Genomic DNA, 18,662 nt, shown 5'->3' with positions numbered 1-18,662 from the left:
ATACCCTGTGGCCAGTTAATGTGATGATCTGATACCCAGAACATGCTAAGACAATAGCTGAGTCCCCAGTTTTCACAAACCCTCAGCCTCATTTTAGTTAGACTTAGTCTTGTACAAGCATAACCAAGCAATTATACAATAGGTTACAGGAAAGGTTTCCAACATAATGTCCAAAAAAAATCTTGACAGTAAGAGAAGGCAACCAACTGGTCAGAGAGACAAAGGGCTTCCTTTCACTAGAGATGTTGAAACTCAGATCAGACAACCATCCCTCTGGGATTCTTGAATTTGGGGTAGAGCTGAAATGGGGATTAAGCTCTAGAACCTCAATAGCTTCTAAAACAGTATTTCTCAACCTTGGCAACTTAAAGACGTGTGGGTCAATTCCCAGAATTCCCCAGTCTGGAGAATTTTGGGAGTGGACGCCCATACATCCTAAAGACAGAGAAAACATTAGGTCAATCCATTTGTCCATCAAACCCAGTTATAGACCCTGATTCCCAACAGCTGTTTGAGGCTTCAAGTTAGCATTTTCCCCCAAAAAACTTAGATGTCAGCAATTTAACATGGGAATTGTGTATGTACACGTGTTCTACCAGTGAGCCACAGCCATTTTTGTCTTCAATATATCTTTATTCTTATGAATAAAAAAGCAGATTAAGAATTTATATATAAATTTAAAAAATTAAACAGACTACGCCTGCCTAACCATCCCCCACTTGATGTTGTAATTTTACAGCCTATGTTTTGAGTTTTTTAAAAAAAATGTAGAAGAAAAAATGACTGATGTCAAATTTAATGCTTACAAAGCTAAGATTCTGTCTCAGAAAAAAAATGCAAACACAATTATTCTATAAGATTAAAGAGGAAACAGAAGACACACATAAACACAGCAAGCTTTGTTCTAAATTTTAAAAGTCAAGGGACCCTACAAAAATCATTTCTTTTGCACTACATTTACTAGTGTTGAGCCCAATCTCAAAGCAGACCACACCTTTATCAGCCAATTTTACAGTTTTAGCAAACAGGTAAGGTATGTTACTAAGAAGTGGTTGCAGCTGAGATCCAATAAAGGGGCAGTGCCTTTTTTTCTTTTTTCTTTTCTTACTTTTTTAAAGTTTCTGAGCAGTGGTCTAAAGAATGGCCCTCCAAGTAGCTAACTCATTTTGGTGCTGTGAGATGAAAACAGCTGAAAATGATGGCATTGAGAAAGAGATGGCAGTCATCACCAAAATAAAAACCAGGTAGTGATGATAAAAGTGGTAGTTGAAAGGAACTGTTTTCTAAGTCCCTATCATATAGGGTAATAGTATGTGGGAATCACCTTGGAAGATAAGAGGAAGAGTCGAAGACTAGGCAATTATTATATAAAAGGCAACCTTGCCTGCATAAACAAAGGAGATATGGCAAATGCCTCAGAAGGGACCCTCCTTCTTTCTTGGACTACGAAGGCAAGAAGGAAAGAGATGTATTTTCAGACTTGCAAGATTTGGCTAATGTTACCTTAGAATAAAGATAGAGCTAGTATTCCTGGATGTGCTTCTTGTCTGGACTACTGTGATGACCCGTAGTGTCTCAAAAATAACACAAAAACTAAAACATGAATCAAGGTCTTGTAATACCTTCAACTTAGCTTCGCTGTTTTATTAGTCACAGTTTAAATTCAAAAAGTAGATAATGAAGCAAAAAGAAACCATAAACAAACTGCATTGACGAGAGTTCCAAAGCAAACCAAGATAATTAATCACACATTCCAGGAAGATAACAGGGGAGAGTCCATGGGAAGAATGCCAACAAAGATAAACCTCATCCAAGGAAAGCACTACTTTGACTCCAGCGTCTGTGAACACGCAGTTCCAAACTCTTATGTAAATCTCCCACCCACAACCCATGAAGAAGATCATGGCCCTCTTCCCCCGAGTAGACCACATTTTACCCTGATCCTCTCCTCCCTGCATGCCCTAGGATGGATAAGGAATGGGCCTGGATCCTCCTCTGACTGCTCAGCCGACTTCTGCCCTTCCCCAGCCTCCTCCACCACCTCTGGAGCTACACTTCCACTCCCTGTGGCTGTTCCTCCTCTTCCTCAGAGTCAGTCTCCACCAAGGCATGATAACTACCTAACTAGGTTGACATACTCAAAAAACCTTGCCTAAGTTTTAAAATTCTGAGGAATCCATAGAAATCTTTCTTATCACTTTTGGAAATTGTATATTAACTACTTTTAAGCTATTAGAGACCTTGGGAATGACAAGTTGGAAAACAGTGGGTGAGTCTGCTTTCAATCCTGGACAAAAGAAAAAGTTAATCATACATTTATGAATTAAAGAATCTGAAACAAACAGCAAAAAGCTAAGTAAAATTTTTATCTTAGAAAGTTATAAATGAACTAAGGATCCAGATAAAATTGCAATATAGAAACATTTACAAAAAGATTTTGGAGGTAATTATTAAGAACAAATGGCTTCTTGTGTGAAATTGATTCTGTTTTGATTTTTGCAAGACATAATAAAGAAAAACAATTTCACAATTTTCAAAACTGGACACTAGAGAGGACTAAAGTTTTTAAGCAGTGGAAATATTTGCAAGCCTGCAAAATGTTGCAAAATATTATAACAATAAAAATAGTGAAGGAAACTTTTGAAGAATGGGATCAGAAAAGATCTATATATCAACAATATCAATAATATGTTTATTCTACAGATAAACTATAGGTAGTCCTCAACTTACAGCATTTAGTAACCATTCAAAGTGCCTTGTGCCTGGTTTTCACACTTACCTCCATTGCAGCATCACTTTGTAGTCATGCCAAATACCAGTATATGCCAACTGGCATGTATTTATGATAGCTGCGTTGTCCTGGTATGACCACCAGGTGTGACCACCATTTGTAACCTTCCCAGCCAGCTTCTGACAAGCAAAGTCAATTGGAAAAGCCAGATTTGCTTAATGACTGGAGTAATTCACTAAACAACTGTGGCAAGAAAGGTTGTAAAATGGGGCAAAACTCACTTAACAACTGTCTTATTTAGTAATGGTAATGTTGGGCTCAATTGTGGTCATGAGTCAAGGACTACCTGTATGTCCAAAAACATAATATTGATGAAATGGTAGATGTAGAACAAATTTTACCTGACAAGATAGAGATGGTATCAAAAGTAGATTTACCATTGACAGGCCAAGAGAATAACTTAGATGTTTCATTACAAAAGAAACTAGCTGAGATTTAAAAGGGATACCTTTTTTGTATTGGATTTACTTGTTGATGCCTTGAAGAACTCTGTGCAATAGGACAATGAAGAAATTAAGAGAAATCAAATCCTATGACAATATCTTAATGAACTAAAAATTAAGACTGTTAGAAGTAAAATAATGGAATGTTATTTGATCAAAGTTGAAACAAGAAAGATGTTATTATTTCTGAAATATTTTATGGACTTTTTGCTGACACCCAAACTGAAAAGATAATGTTTTATGGAGTTGTTTATAGACAAGAGATGGGAAATGGAATGAAGAGATAAATGTAGTCTTAGAAGGGGTTATACTTAGAAGTATAAAGTTCTTTATACTTGCTGTAATGAAATAACTTCCTTAAACATTTCTTTTCTCTTTATTATATTCCTACTTTTCTTTCTTATGTTTTTCTTTTTTGCACCTTTTCTCCTTTCCATTTTTTCTTTAAATTTAGTTCATATTAGATTTTATGATTATAATCAAAATTCTTAATAAAAATTATAGAAGAAAAGAAACCCACAGAAACCTAATATAACTCATTAGCTGGTCTGTAATAATTCCAGTTTAGCACCAGTGCCTTCTTTTACTCCAAGACCCTTTTGTCCACTACAGGTAAATTCAATAAAGTTAAATGATTAGAATGATTCAGTCAGATGAGCATAACAGTATACGGATTCTTCGTTTTTATTTGAGCCTCCTTTCATGTTCCTGGAAACACTGCTTTGGATCACTTGTCATTCTTGTTCCTCTTTCCCACCATGGACACATCTATGATCTTCCCCATCTCTTCTAGGTGCCAGCATTCAGCATCTGCAGATCTAGCCCTGACTCATTCCCATTACAGGATCATCATCCATGCCTCCCCCTGCACATGATTGCACACCATTGTTACCTGAAGCTATGATTTCAGGGGGTTGCTGGAAAGTATCTCCAGAAACTTGGTCATCAACTGCAAGAAACTTCTTTGCATCCTCCTCTGTCTGCTGAGTCTGAGAAGTCAATACCATGCCTGTGTTCAAATTCATCCAGCTCCCTTCTTTTACAGGGGTGTATAAATCCACAGGTTCATCTTCCATATCTGGAGATTCTGCACTTAACAACATTGCCTCACTCAGGCGGGTACTAAGCAGTTTTTCAACTTCGTCAATAGACTGAGGATTTTCTCCCAAAGGTTCTTCTGGGATGGCTTGGATGTCATAATCTGGCTTTGCCTGACTGCTATGGTGGGATTCCTTACATGCAGGTTGCTGTCTGTCCATGTTTGCTTTTCCTTGCTCTGCATTGGTTTCATCCTTCCCAGTTCCAGGACTTTGAAGCTCTTCTTCTCTCACACCACTGCCAGCCTTTTTCAGGGATGTTGTACTCAGAACTGTTGGAATTGCAGTTTGACTCGTCTGCTGGCTGTGACTTATTAAGATTTTGCCTGTTCTTCTGTTCAACCAAATCCCATCTTCCAAAGAAATGATACTGTATGTCTGCTGAGCAGTATCATCTTCTGCAATGGATGAGCCACTTATTGTTGATCTGCTTTCAGACTCATCTGGCCACTGGACTCCATAGGTTTGATCTGTAAGTCCTTCTGGCTCAAATGCATCTGAGGTTTTTCTTCTACTTGCATCTTGCTCTACAGGTGATATGTCCCAAGCACCAGGGTCATGGCATCCAGAGCTGAATTTCCTAAGTCCCTGTTGGCCCTGTTCATTATCTCTTACTAGGTCTTCTCTACTAGGCATGGTCATTTTGTTTGCTGCATACCACTGAAGAAAGCTCTCATCAGTTTGTTGACTGCTACATTTTTTTACTTTTTGCATCTTCACAGCACAATATTGGAGCCAACTTTTATCAGTCTGTTGACAGAGATTTTTTACTACTTTGCCTGTTTTTTTGCTTATCCAAGTATTTTCATCAAGTTCACTATTAACAAAAGGTTCTTGGTTTTGCTCAGGTTTAAGACTAGAAAGCACCTCAGACTGCTTTCTAACACTCTCCTGAGAGGCAGGTCTCAGTAAATTCTGAACAGTTCTTTGGGAATCTTGACTGCCATGCTGAGATTGTTGAGCTTCTAATTGCTGGGTGCTATGGTAAGAATCTTTCAGGTCAATTGAAGCATTTCTTGAATCAGTAAAAGAATCTGTTTGTTGGCTGTTGTCTAACAGTTCTTTCTTTAAAGTCTCAACACTGTCAGTCTGTTGCGACTGTTCATATTTATATGTTTCTTTTTGTATGGATGGCTCTATTTTTGATTCCTTAGGTTGCTGGATATCTTGCCGGAAGTCTGACTGTTCCACTGCTGTATCCCCTGAAGTAGTGATAGCATCTTCAATAGTATCTGTGTCTATAGGTTGGGTAAAATTATCTTGACTAGATGAACGCAGAATTTCCGAAAGAGTTTTGAGCTCCCAAAGGATGCTGGTTTGTTGAGCTTTATTTTTCATCTCTTTGCCTGTTTTGGAACTGATCCAAGGTAACAATTCTTCAGAATCTATTACCTTTGGGATCAATAGAGATGACTCTTCACTGGATTCTTGGCTACTCCTGCAAGATTTTTGCTTTAAGATATCATCTACAGTTGAATTCCTTTCTTGGTCTACATTGTTTTGATGCCCATCTGATTCTGATGATGTTTCTGGTAGTGTTGTTTCTGTTGAAGTGGAATCTTCTTCACTATAAGTCCCTTTGCTTTTATCAGATATTTCACTTGAACAATTCAGAATTTCAGAAAATATTTTCCGTTCCCAACGGGCACTTGTTTGCTGACTTCTACACTTCATCAATTTCCCAGTTTTATTATTTATCCATGTGGTCTCTTTGTTATCCACCTCATTGACAAATTGTATATGGGAAGTGTTTTGACTTATTGGAGTCTGCTGACCAACAGATTGTTGACTGTTATGGTGGGAATCTTGACCAGGGGGCCACTGAAGGCTTCGGCGGGACGGCTTCCTTAAAGACGTAGTGCTGCTTTTGATGCTTCCAGCTGCATCTGGTGTCTGGCTTTGATCCACCTGTTCCTTCCTTTGGAAAATGTTGACATTGCTTTTTGTCTGAAAATCTAGGTCTGGTGCATCTTTGCCAGAAGAAGTTTTCTTTGTGAATTCTTGCTCTAGGAAGGGGCCATTATCCCCACTTTCCTGATGGACGCTGTTCTCCTCATTGCCCTCAAAACTGCATTTCTGCAATTCCCCAACACAGAGTATTTGCTCATTCATTTCAGAGCCTTCAAGGATTACCTGATCAAGAGTGGGATCTGGATCATCATCCATCTTCCTTTCCTCTTCCTGTGCCTTATAGACAGATCAATGCACAAATCCTTAGTCTGCCAGGGAACTGGAGCAATGGTGAAAGTCCCCAAGCCTCTTGACTGAGACCTTCTTTGGAAATAAACACACCACACTTAAACAGCAGAACACCTTTCCCTCCTGTATGATTTCACTTCTTTTTTTGATCCCCTGTCTTCTCATTAGGGCTGCAGGTTGTTGATAAGTTGTATCATTGTATAGAGAGGAAGATGGTTTTTTTTCCTTTTCTACTGACAGCCAGCTGGAATCATGGCCCCTAGATTGAAACAGTAGCCTTAAGTCTCTGGACCCGCCTTTTTGGCTGTGGTGGCCTTCCTGCTCTTAATTTCAACTGTCATATATTCTAGAAGCTTCCCAAGACTGTCACAGTGTAACTATGACATCATGATAGATTCTGAAACAGGTCTTGTTCTTATTTATTTTTAGAAGATATTTATCTGAGGAAAACTTGCTAGAAGTTGGAAATGTAGAAAGATTGAGAACAGTGTTGCTCTTTTGGAGTTTTTACTTCAGTCAAAACACCAACTGGATTGAACCAGACTGTTCTGATGTTTATTCATGGAGAGAATATTTTCTGTCTGATGGCCTTTCAGTTTGGGTTTATGTCTGTCAGAGATATAAGCAGGCGGGACCAGCGAATAACGTTCAAATGGATCCAATGGTTAATATAGTTATGTCCTACTTATTGAACAATTTCTGTTTTTTGTCACATTTCAATTTACAAACAATTTTTGGAGGGATATTTTTTAATGTACCATAAGAAATAAAGAAAATCAATAAATAAAATATTATCCTAGCATCTCAAATCGCATCTCTCTTTCGAATCAAGAGAAATCTACCATGTCAAATTATTCTAAAAGTCCCCATAGTTTTGATCAATCCTCTGATTTAATATTGACCATTCTGTTTTAAATATAATTTTACTGTAAAAAAATATATCCAGGCTATTTCAAGAACTGAAAGTTCTATGATTTCATATAAAAATACACAACCAAGCTGAGATAATGAAATAAAGTACAAGGAATAAAGGAATAGGACGCGTCTTGTAGTGCCAAATTCTGGTCCTCGCCTCACCCACCCTTTATACATTAAATCATTTGCACTGCAGCATGCATTCAATTTTAACAGAATAACAGAGTTGAAAGGTCTTCTAGTCCAACCCCCTGCTCAAGCAGGAGACGTTAGACCATTTCATACAAATGGCTGTCCAGTTTCTTCTTAAAAACTTCCAGTGATGGAACATCCATAACTTCGGAAGACAAGCCATTCCAGCAGTTAATTGTCACTGTCATAAAATTTCTCCTTATTTCCAAGTTGCTTCTCTCCCTGATTAATTTTCATCCATTGTTTCTTGTCCTGCATTCAGGTGCTTTGGAAAATAAGTTGACTTCCTTTCTACGTAATAGCCCCACACATATAGGAATAGTGCTTTCCTGTCACTCTTTTCATTAGACGAGGCATACCCAATTCTGAAACCATTCTTCACATGTTTTAGCCTCCAGCCCCCTAATTAACTGTGTTGCTCTTCTCTACATTCTCTCTAGAGCCTCAACATATTTTTATATCATGGCAACCAAAACTGGATGCAATATTCTATGTGTGGTCTTACCAAGGCATTATAAAGCAGCACTAATACTTCACATTATTTTGATTCTATCCCTCTGTTAATGCAGCCTAGCATTGTGTTGTCCTTTGGGGCAACTGTTGCATAGTACTGGCCCATATTTAAGTGGATATTCCATAGGACTCCTAGATCCACCTCACAGTTACTGCTATTAGTCAGGCATCACCTATTCTATACCTGTGCATTTGGGTTTTTTTCCCTCCTTGCCTAAGAGTAAAACCTTACTTTTCTCACCAATGAATTTCATTTTGCTAGATAGAATGCAATATTCAAATCTGTTGAGATCCTTCTGGATCTTGGACCTATCTTTTGGAGTATTGGCTGCTCCTGCCAGCTTAGTGTCATCTGTAAATTTGATGAGATCCGCTTATATTCCCTCATCTAAATCCTTTATGAAGATATTGAAGTACCTCACTACATACTTCCCTGCATGCAAGCATGTAACATTAAAGATTCCCCTGTTTCCCTTGGGCATCAATACCACCATGTATAAATTATGGTGAGCAATTAGAACCACAAGAAAATGTAAGGTTGATCCTACACAGGGCAAAAGGTTATTGAGAATGGGAAGGGAGAGGTTATTGCTTTCCTCTGAAGGTTTTAAAGTTATTGCATCAAGTTATCTTATGTGGCAATGTTTCTTTCAAACTAATGTTCACCTCCACCAAGAAAGAGTGATTTCTCTGTGCTACTTCCAAAATAGTAAAGGTCAGCAGTAACAAACTTGCATCTTATTACCTCCTGGAAGTTTATTTTATTGGGGGAGGTAAGGAAATGGAGAAAGTTGACCTGGGTTTATAAAAAGGATGGCTAGGAAAGGGGACATCAGCTGAAGAAGAATGAGATGTTCCTTTTATGAATCTTTAAGATAGCCATTCCCAAGCTATGACAGAAGTAAATATCCCTGGCAAACATATTTCTGGATCAAGGCAGAATTTGCTATACATCTTTCCACCCAAATGGAATTTTAATTTGGGGATCTTTATTGGCAGATTAATTTCTGAACAAATAGGAACAGGCTTATCAGACCCACTGAATAATCCCAGCAATTAACAAAAATTCCACAAGCTTTAGTAACTGCAAAAAATTATAAGAGTGAAATTGTCCTGAACAAAATAAAAGCTTGACAGGCCAAGTCTTCTGCATAAGCTATTAAACAGATTTTCAAGGCACACAAGTACTGAAAACACAGAGAAACCCACTTTAAGGTATTCTCATAAGATTTTTTAATTAGCTCTATGTCCTTAATGATGCCAGCTATCACCACATGAAAACTGTAAAAACAAATCAATCCTTAGTTTTCAACTTATGAGTAACATCCTTTGTCTTTGTTGTTATTATTCAACACTAATTAGGCTTCATTGTACATACTTAGGGTTTCCTGTAGCTCACATAATATGAACACATCCCTACATAAATAGAGGTTAATGTTGATTTATGGGAGAACACTTCTGGGGCTTATAGTCACATATGGCTAAAGATGTTGAGATCCCGCTTTGGAAAACATGCATACATACATACACATACCCAGAAACACAATATACCAAGAATTATTGTGAAGAGTTCTCACTGAGGTTTTAATTTTTTAGTTTACTTCCTCACTGCCACCACCACAAAAGAGCTTTTGGCAAGATCTGATTTTATAACTGCACAATCATATAGAGAAATCCTGTTCATGACTTCATTTCTCCTTCCACAAGTTTCAGATATCAACTGCACTCTTCATCAATCTAATAATAAGCAGCTGATAAGTTGCTAGATTCCCCCTGCTAATTTCATTACGTCAACTTGCTAAGGATCTCCAAGATTAGCAGGTTTTTCTCTGTTCTTTGCATAGCAGAGAACAGAGAAAATGGCATTTGACATCTGAAAGCCTTAATTGCTGCTTATCAGAAAGGTTGTTTGAGAAGTAAGAGTTCACATCCCCAGGGCCTTAAAATGAATCATCTCTTAGAGGCAAAAAAATGTGTCGTCAAATAATAAGCAATTCTACTCTACTTTTAAACATATTTTTATGTTCTTCAAATCCTTGGACAATACTATTGAATATGGCTGACACTGATTTGCAGAGTACAGAACATTTGACAGTTGGTTTTGCAATACCATATTATGGTTTAGACTTCCAATCATTTTTAAAGGCCCTGTTGCTAGGTTATGCAAAGAGGAATCTGAGTTTTATTACCAAAACGGCCTCCTCTGGGAACAACAACCCAACCTTTGTCCCCTAAACCTCATACTTCATCATATAGTTTGGATATCCCTATTTTCAGAGACAGTATATAAGCATCACTTAGGCATGTTCCCCAAATGCATATATTTTATGAGTGACCTCCAAAATAACATCAGAGAGCCAGAGTCGATTTATACCTGAAACAAATCTGCCATTAGCCCTGGGAGCTCCTTGTATGACTTTGGGCCACTCACTGACTTATTTACACAGGATCATTGTTACAAAAAAATGGGAGAGGAAATGTTATATTCTGTCACCTTAATCTCTGAGGAGAGGAGAAAGCAAATATTCAATAAATGTGAATAATAAAAGCAAACAGTTGTATGCAGTTTATGAACTAAGAAATATTCTTAGACAGACATGAGCCAACTTCATGAATTACTCAGCTGGCTGTTCACCACAGATCAAGCACTAAACATCAGTCTATTGCAGGGCTGTCAAACTCTCGGCCCGCAGGCTGGATGTGTCACATGCTGGCCATGTCCATGTCCAATTTAGAGAGGGGTAAAAAGTCCCAATACATCATGTGATGCTGCTGTGACAACATGAGTTTGACCCCCTTGGTCTATGGAGATTCTCAGTCATCCAGGTTATGGTTGTCCCAAAGGTGCTTTTTCAAGAGGCAACTGGACTTGGTTGATTTTTGTTTTAAGATGCTTTGCTTCTCATCCAAGAAGCTTCTTCAGCTCTGACTGAATGGTGGATCTTTTGAAAAAGCACCTTTGGGACACTAATCAAGGAACTACCAAGGAGAAAACAACATCCCCACCAGCCCAGATATGGCAAGCTATTGTATATAAACAAAGAATAAACCCAGTTCCCTTCTAGCACTGACAGTATTACCTAGGCTGATGGGACTCCATGATGCAAGCGTCCATACTTCCATTGCAAGATTGCATAGACATACAGGTGAAACTCAAAAAGTTAGAATATTGTGCAAAAGTTCATTTATTTCAGTAATCCAACTTAAAAGGTGAACCAAATATATGAGATAGACTCATTACATGCAAAGAAAAATAGTTCAAGCTGTGATATGTCATAATTGAGATTAGTATGGTTTATAGCTCATTAAAACCCCAAATCCACAATCTCAGAAAATTAGAATATTGTGCAAAGGTTCGATATTATAGGCTCAAAGTGTCCCCCTCTAATCAGCTAATTAAGCCATAACACCTGCAAAGGGTTCCTGAGCCTTTAAATGGTCTCTCAGTCTGGTTCAGTAGGAATCACAATCATGGGAAAGACTGCTGACCTGACAGTTATGCAGAAAACCATCATTGACACCCCCCATAAGGAGGGAAAGCCTCAAAAAGTAATTACAAAAGAAGTTGGATGTTCCCAAAGTGCTGTATCAAAGCAAATTAACAGAAAGTTATGTGGAAGGGAAAAGTGTGGAAGAAAAAGGTGCACAAGCAGCAGGGATGACCGCAGCCTGAAGAGGATTGTCAGGAAAAGGCCATTCAAAAGTGTTGGGGACTTTCACAAGAAGTGGACTGAGGCTGGAGTCAGTGCATCAAGAGCCACCACACACAGACGGATCCTGGACATGGGCTTCAAATGTCATATTCCTCTTGTCAAGCTGCTCCTGAACAACAAACAATGTCAGAAGCGTCTTACCTGGGCTAAAGAAAAACAGAACTGGTCTGTTGCTCAGTGGTCCAAAGTCCTCTTTTCTGATGAGAGCAACTTTTGCATCTCATTTGGAAACCAAGGATCCAGAGTCTGGAGGAAGAATGGAGAGGCACACACTGCAAGATGCTTGAAGTCCAGTGTGAAGTTTCCACAGTCTGTGTTGATTTGGGGAGCCATGTCATCTGCTGGTGTTGGTCCACTGTGCTTCATTAAGTCCAGGGTCAACGCAGCCGTCTACCAGGAGATTTTGGAGCACTTCATGCTTCCTTTCACAGACAAGCTTTATGGGGATGCTGACTTCATTTTCCAGCAGGACTTGGCACCTGCCCACACTGCCAAAAGCACCAAAACCTGGTTCAATGACCATGGGATTACTGTGCTTGATTGGCCAGCAAACTCGCCTGACCTGAACCCCATAGAGATCTATGGGGCATTGCCAAGAGAAAGGTGAGAGACATGAGACTGAACAATGCAAAAGAGCTGAAGGCCGCTATTAAAGCATCCTGGTCTTCCATAACACCTCAGCAATACCACAGGCTGATAGCTTCCATGCCATGCCACATTGAGGCAGTAATTGCTGCAAAAGGGGCCCAGACAAAGTACTGAGTACATATGCATGCTTATACTTTTCAGAGGTCCGATATTGTTCTATTGTAATCCTTGTTTTATTGATTGCATGTAATCTAATTTTCTGAGATTGTGGATTTGGGGTTTTCATGAGCTGTAAGCCATAATCATCACAATTATGACAAATCATGGCTTGAACTGTCTTGCTTTGCGTATAATGAATCTATCTCATATATTAGTTTCACTTTTTAAGTTGCATTACTGAAATAAATGAACTTTTGCATGATATTCTAATTTTTCGAGTTCCACCTGTACATAAGGTGTTTGCATTGTAGTGTTATGATGCATTCATCTTTGATCCATAACTCATACAAATTTATCATGTGGGATCATTTGCATTAGTGTGGCTTTCAGAGCAGAATCTTGCTTCATTGTGCCTTTGAATTGCCATCTTCTAAGGAGCACAGAAGACTTGCAAAAGCCTTTAGTCAACCAGACCCAACAATGACCTCAACTCCCATCTAATACTTCATAGAAGAGAAAATCTAAAAACAAGATGTAATTCCTCAGGTATTTCAAGCCCAAACTAGCACAGTAAGCTAATGCAAAAATAGTGACATTCCATTTATTTTTAAGGGCAACACACAGAATGTGTGATGAAATTGCATCATTGACATACCCCCAAGGCATGAAGGAAATACAATAAATTGTCTGTGTGTTTTGCAATTGGTTCAGAAATTCTTCATGTAAGGTGGCATTCCTGAAATCACTTTTCTCACCCGCTCATGTTTTAGTCACCTTACCCAGAATAATCTTTGTCTTTTCATCTCTTAGAATAACAACAAAAAAGTTTAAAAACAAAGGGGGAATCTCCTTTCGTTCTGCTTGAAATCAAAAGAAAAAAGTGGCACATCAGGACAAAAAAGCAGTGGAAGATCTTAATCTAATGAACAAATCTAATCTCCTGAAGAATGTCACTCATTTTTTTTCTTGAATTATTGAACATTAATTGTTTTGCCCATTCCTGTCTATACTTTCAGGGGAGGGATTCTACCGGTTCTATCCAGTTCTATAGAACCGCTTTTTAACTTTCTAAGCAGTTCAGAGAACCGGTAGTTAGAAGCAGTGGTGGATTCAAAAAAATTTACTACTGGTTCTGTGGGCGTGGCTTGGTGGATGTGGCTTGGTGGGTTGTGGCAGGGGAAGAATACTGTAAAATCTTCAGTCAGAGGTGGTATTTGCCAGTTCTCCGAACTACTCAAAATTTCCGCCACCGGTTCTCCAGAACTGGTCAGAACCTGCTGAATACCATCTCTGGTTAGAAGCAATCTCCATTTCCACCCTTATTACATTCTTGCCAATACACTTAGACTTCCTGCCGGAGCTTCTGGGGCTTTTTTAAAGGGGAAGGGTTGTTTTAAGACTTTTACATTGCTGTTGGGAGTAAATACTTCCCTGGACAATCAGCACTTTGAAGAAATAATTGAATAATGAAGCAAAGCTTTTAGATGAGTGACATTCAGCAAGGCTTCCTGGCTAGGTAGAAGGATTGACATTCAAACGTGAGTTTACATACCCTTTCTGAGTTTTGGTCTAAAACTGTTTTTTGGTGAAGGTTAATTCTGTGCTTGGTGAAGTTCAATCCTGTGTTAATTGATGGGATAATTTCCCCTATTCAGCTTCAACAAGCACCAGCTACTGTTGTGATTTAATTATTTTTTTGTGTTTGAGTTTTTTCTTGCCTCATAGTTTCTTTTTCTATTTGGGGAGGGGGTCTTCCTTCACTGCTTTAATACCATCTGGCACTGTCCTTTTGGGGTGTACTTCCAAGAGGCAGGATGCAAGCTTGGCACTTATTTTTTTACTGCCTTTTGGGTGGCATGTGACCTTTCCCTAAATCTGGGTTATTTCCTTCAGATATCTTGTGAGGTGAGTGAGACCAGCTGGTATCTTTAAGTGTTCAGATGGATCTAAGGATTGCTTTTCCTGGGTGTGCTCTTTCTGAAGAGCTTAAATGACCCCTCTGCTAAAGGGTTTCACTTTATGAGCAAGAGTTGGCTGCTCATAGTTATCATTGCATTTTAACTATTTTAATTCCTCAAGGTGCTCTGGCATCCTGCCTGACTCCGGCTTGCAGGCATTTTTAATCTAATAATTGGAATTTAGGGCAACTTTTTGCAAGCAAAGAAGCTTTTTGTATTTTTGTACAGGTAATCCTTGACTTACAACAGTTCATTTAGTGACCATTCAAAGTTACAATGGCACTGAAAAAAGTGACATGACCATTTTTCACACTTATGACTGTTGCAGCATCCCCACTGTCATGAGAGGCCAGGCGAGGAGAAGCACCCCTTGACATGAGTGACATTGAGTTGGCCGCACCCACCCACACCACGCCCAATCACATGACCACCAAGTCACACCCACCCACTAAGCCACGCCCACAGAACTGGTTTTTGAAAGAATTGAATCCCACCCCTGTATCCCACCCCTGAATTGAATCCCACCCCTGTATTCTTTCTTTCCACTTGTGAATAGAATAGAGATTTAAGGGAATTTGGCTTTAAGTTCTTCCGAGAGTAGATTTAAGGTTTCCAGCCATCAAAAATCCAGTAATCTCTGGTGTTCCTTTCTTTCTCAAGCTTATCATCTTTTAGCCTTTTGGTACCGTACTGTCCATGGGGTTTTCTTGGCAAGGATACCGGAGTGGGCTGCTATTTCCTTCTTCAGTGGGCCACATTTTGTCAGAACTCTCCACTATGACCTGTCTGTCTTGGGTGGCCCTTGCACAGCTTAGCTCACAGCTTCTTTGTGCAAGCTTCTTCACCATGACAAGGCGGTGATCCAGGAAGGTCATCATCATTATCCTGATCACAGAATGGCTGGGAAATTCCCATTATGTGTTTTAATATAGTCAAGTGATCTTTTTATAAGATGTTAAATTGTTTTAAATGTCCATTGTGTTGATAGTGGGCTCTTTTTAAGGCAGGGATCTCCAACCTTGACAACATTAAGACTTGTGGACTTCAACTCCCAGAATTCCTCAGCCAGAATTCTGGGAGTTGAAGTCCATAAGTCGTAAAGTTGCCAAGGTTGGAGACCCCTGTTTTAAGAGGTCTTCTCTATTTTGCAGTTCTTGAAAAAGAATGGAACAATATCATATTTATGTTTTTATTTACTGTATTTATGTTGAGAGTAATGTGACCACCAACTTTATATGTTGTTATCCCGAATGGTTCACAAAAACAGCTGTAAAAATCATAATATGAGAATAGTAAAAACAGCATCAAAACAACTGACATCCCAAAACAACTCTCTCTCACACATTAACATTCACCTCAGCTTAGCCCAACACTTGAAAGAAAATCCCATTCTTCAAAGCCTTCCAGCAGACTAAATGGAGGGGCATCTGCCAGATCTCAGGGAGAGGGGAAGATATTCCACTGATGAAGGGGAGACTTTTTATTTAGTTTTACAAAAAAAAATCCTTTTGACTATTTATATTTACATCGACAGTGTGATTCGTTTCATCCTTATTGGGACTCCCAAGGTGTGGGGAGGGAAATCTTTATTTCTTCATGTACTGTGGACTGGTTTGTAGATTACGTTTCTACTATAAAAGACTTGGCAGTTTGGCAACATACAAACAATAGAAAAAGGAAACAGTAATGAAATTCTGTGCACTCTCTTAAGAGCAGCTGGTCGGGGAAGTCTGGTCTGTTGAATGTTGATCACAATACTATAGGAATTTCTTAAAACACTGACCCAAAGAATAGCTCAAGAAATTATTCCTAATTCCTAATTCAGCAGAGCATAACAAACTGAACAATCTAAAATACAACCTGAAGGGGGCTTCTTTGGCTCTCTCTGTGTGGTTGTCTGTCTGTCTGTCTGTTTATCTGGCTGTATTCAGGTATGCTAATTTTGAATGAAACGAAACAGAAAGGTACGACTTTTATTCAAGCAAGTGCAATTAGCAGGACTCTGCAGAGAGACAAGAACAAAATATGATTGAGAGTGTGCATAGGCATATTTGCGGCATCTGTTGGTAACCTTCCTTTCTTCCTTCTTTCCATCCATAAGTACCCATAAAACTAAACTAATTAAGAGATAACAGATAATCAGAGTTGGAAGGGACCTTATAGGTCATCTAGTCCAACCCCTGCCCAAATGGGAGACCCTACACCATTTCTGACAAATGGCAGTCCAATCTCTTCTTGAAGGTCTCAAGTGATGGCGCTCTCACAACTTCTGAGGGCAAGCTGTTCCATTGGTTGATTGTTCTCACTGTCAGAAAGTTTCTCCTTATTTCCAGGTTAAATCTCTCCTTGTTCAGTTTCCATCCATTATTCCTTGTCTGGCCTACAGGTGCTTTAGAAAATAGCTTGACCCCTTCCTCCCTGTGGCAGCCGCTCAAATATTGGAAGACTGCTATCATGTCTCCCCTGGTCCTTTTCTTCACTAGACTAGCCAAGCCCAGTTCCTGTAACCATTCTTTGTCTAATTGTCTAATCGAGTTGAGTGCACACTGGAATAGAATGGCTTTAGCTTATGGGTCTGTTTATACATCTGTAAAGTGGAAATATTATAAAATAGGGACTACCTGTGAGAAGTTTTGCCATTCCCTTCATAACCCTTGGAGCTCACCTGGACGGGGGGACTTGCTAAAGGCCCTCTCTCAATGACCAGAGCAGATGGACAGAGTCAATTTTGGCTGTACATTGTCTGATATATCCCAACGTTGTTCTACAAAGGATCTTAAACAGAATGACTAGTATCTTGGATTAGAAGACTACTGGCAATCAATGTAGCCACTTCAAAATAGGTGTTATTCTAATCTATCCAGGTGTCCCATCAGGAGTCTAGCTGCTGTATTATGTGCCGCCACAGCTGACAAGGTGTTTTGTCAAGTGTCAGGCAGTCTGCAGGTGACAACCAGACAATTGCTTCTTTGAGGATCTAGAGATATTGAACAACCTAATATACAAGGAGATTCTAAGCATTATTAATAATTTTCACAGGCAGATGAAAACAGAAATATAAAACCGTAATATATCAAGCAAGATGCTCTCCCTTCCCTGTTTGAAGCCCCTATAACAATATATAATAATAGTCAAGAGACCCCCAGTATGGCCAGGGTATACAGCACTGAGCATTCAAGCTTATACTGGAGGGCACGAGAATTTTTATTAAGGCTTGGCACCACTACTTTATAATCCTGGCTTCATGGTAATAAGATTGCAAGGCCTGACCTTGATTGGATGGTGCATAATCCTGGAATAACGATGAGAGTTCTGAGAATGTTACTGATAAACCAGTGGAAAGCTGAATAATGTTAAGGGTTTTCTACAACTGTGTGAAGATACCCCTGTCGAGGTTCCAAGTAACATACCCAAAGTAATCAAAACTCCAAAGCAGGCATATTCCTCTAAGTATAGATTTATTAGGCATGTCATATTGGCGCATCTGGGGAAACCCAACTCTAAACCTCCCTTTGGTTTCCCCCTAGTTAAAAGTAAAGTTTTATTTTCCTTTCCTATGCAGTCCATCATATGGTACAGTCAGGTCACAGTCCAAGGATCACTTGGCCTCAGATCCCACTTCCTTGCACGTGGTGGGAAAGTCCTTGGTTCTGAGAGGAAATAATTTTTATATTGGCTACAATCCCCCAGCTATCTCTACTTCCCTGCACCCGTTCCCACAGCTTGACTTACCTCTGCTGTGGCAGCCCTGAAGTTGCCAGGGAAAAATGGCTCCAGGATTGACAACCCCACCCGTACTTCTTATTCATCAAGCATGAATGAAAAGCATTCATAATGAACTCTAAACTTCTAGAATTGTCTTAATATGAAGGAGAAATCAAAATTTGTCACCAAATTCCTCATACAATAGTCTTCCATGATGCCATTACACAAATGTTCCAGTAAAAGACACATTTGGTTGAAAGTCTTCCTAACATGTACTATGTGACATCTCCACACACCACTCCAAATTACACTTTATACTTTGAACCTAGATCTCTGGACATTTCTATTAGACAGACAGCAACATTTACTGGAATCTCAAGGGCAATAGA

General features: G+C 39.1%; 1 protein-coding gene across 1 annotated transcript; it reads right to left on the bottom strand.

Annotated features, from left to right (window-relative positions):
• Positions 1-4,052: 4,052 nt before the first annotated feature.
• Positions 4,053-6,497, bottom strand: LOC148128305 (uncharacterized). Its single transcript, XM_087933105.1, has one exon. The coding sequence runs from the start codon at positions 6,495-6,497 to the stop codon at positions 4,053-4,055; it is 2,445 nt and encodes an 814-aa protein (XP_087789231.1).
• Between the last annotated feature and the right edge of the window lie 12,165 nt (positions 6,498-18,662).

Source organism: Pseudonaja textilis, chromosome 1 (assembly GCF_049901715.1).
Source record: "Pseudonaja textilis isolate UNSWEBS1 chromosome 1, rPseTex1.2, whole genome shotgun sequence".
Lineage (NCBI taxonomy): Eukaryota > Metazoa > Chordata > Lepidosauria > Squamata > Elapidae > Pseudonaja > Pseudonaja textilis.
Note: the sequence above shows the minus strand (reverse complement) of the source record. Positions and strands in the feature narration are given on the sequence as shown.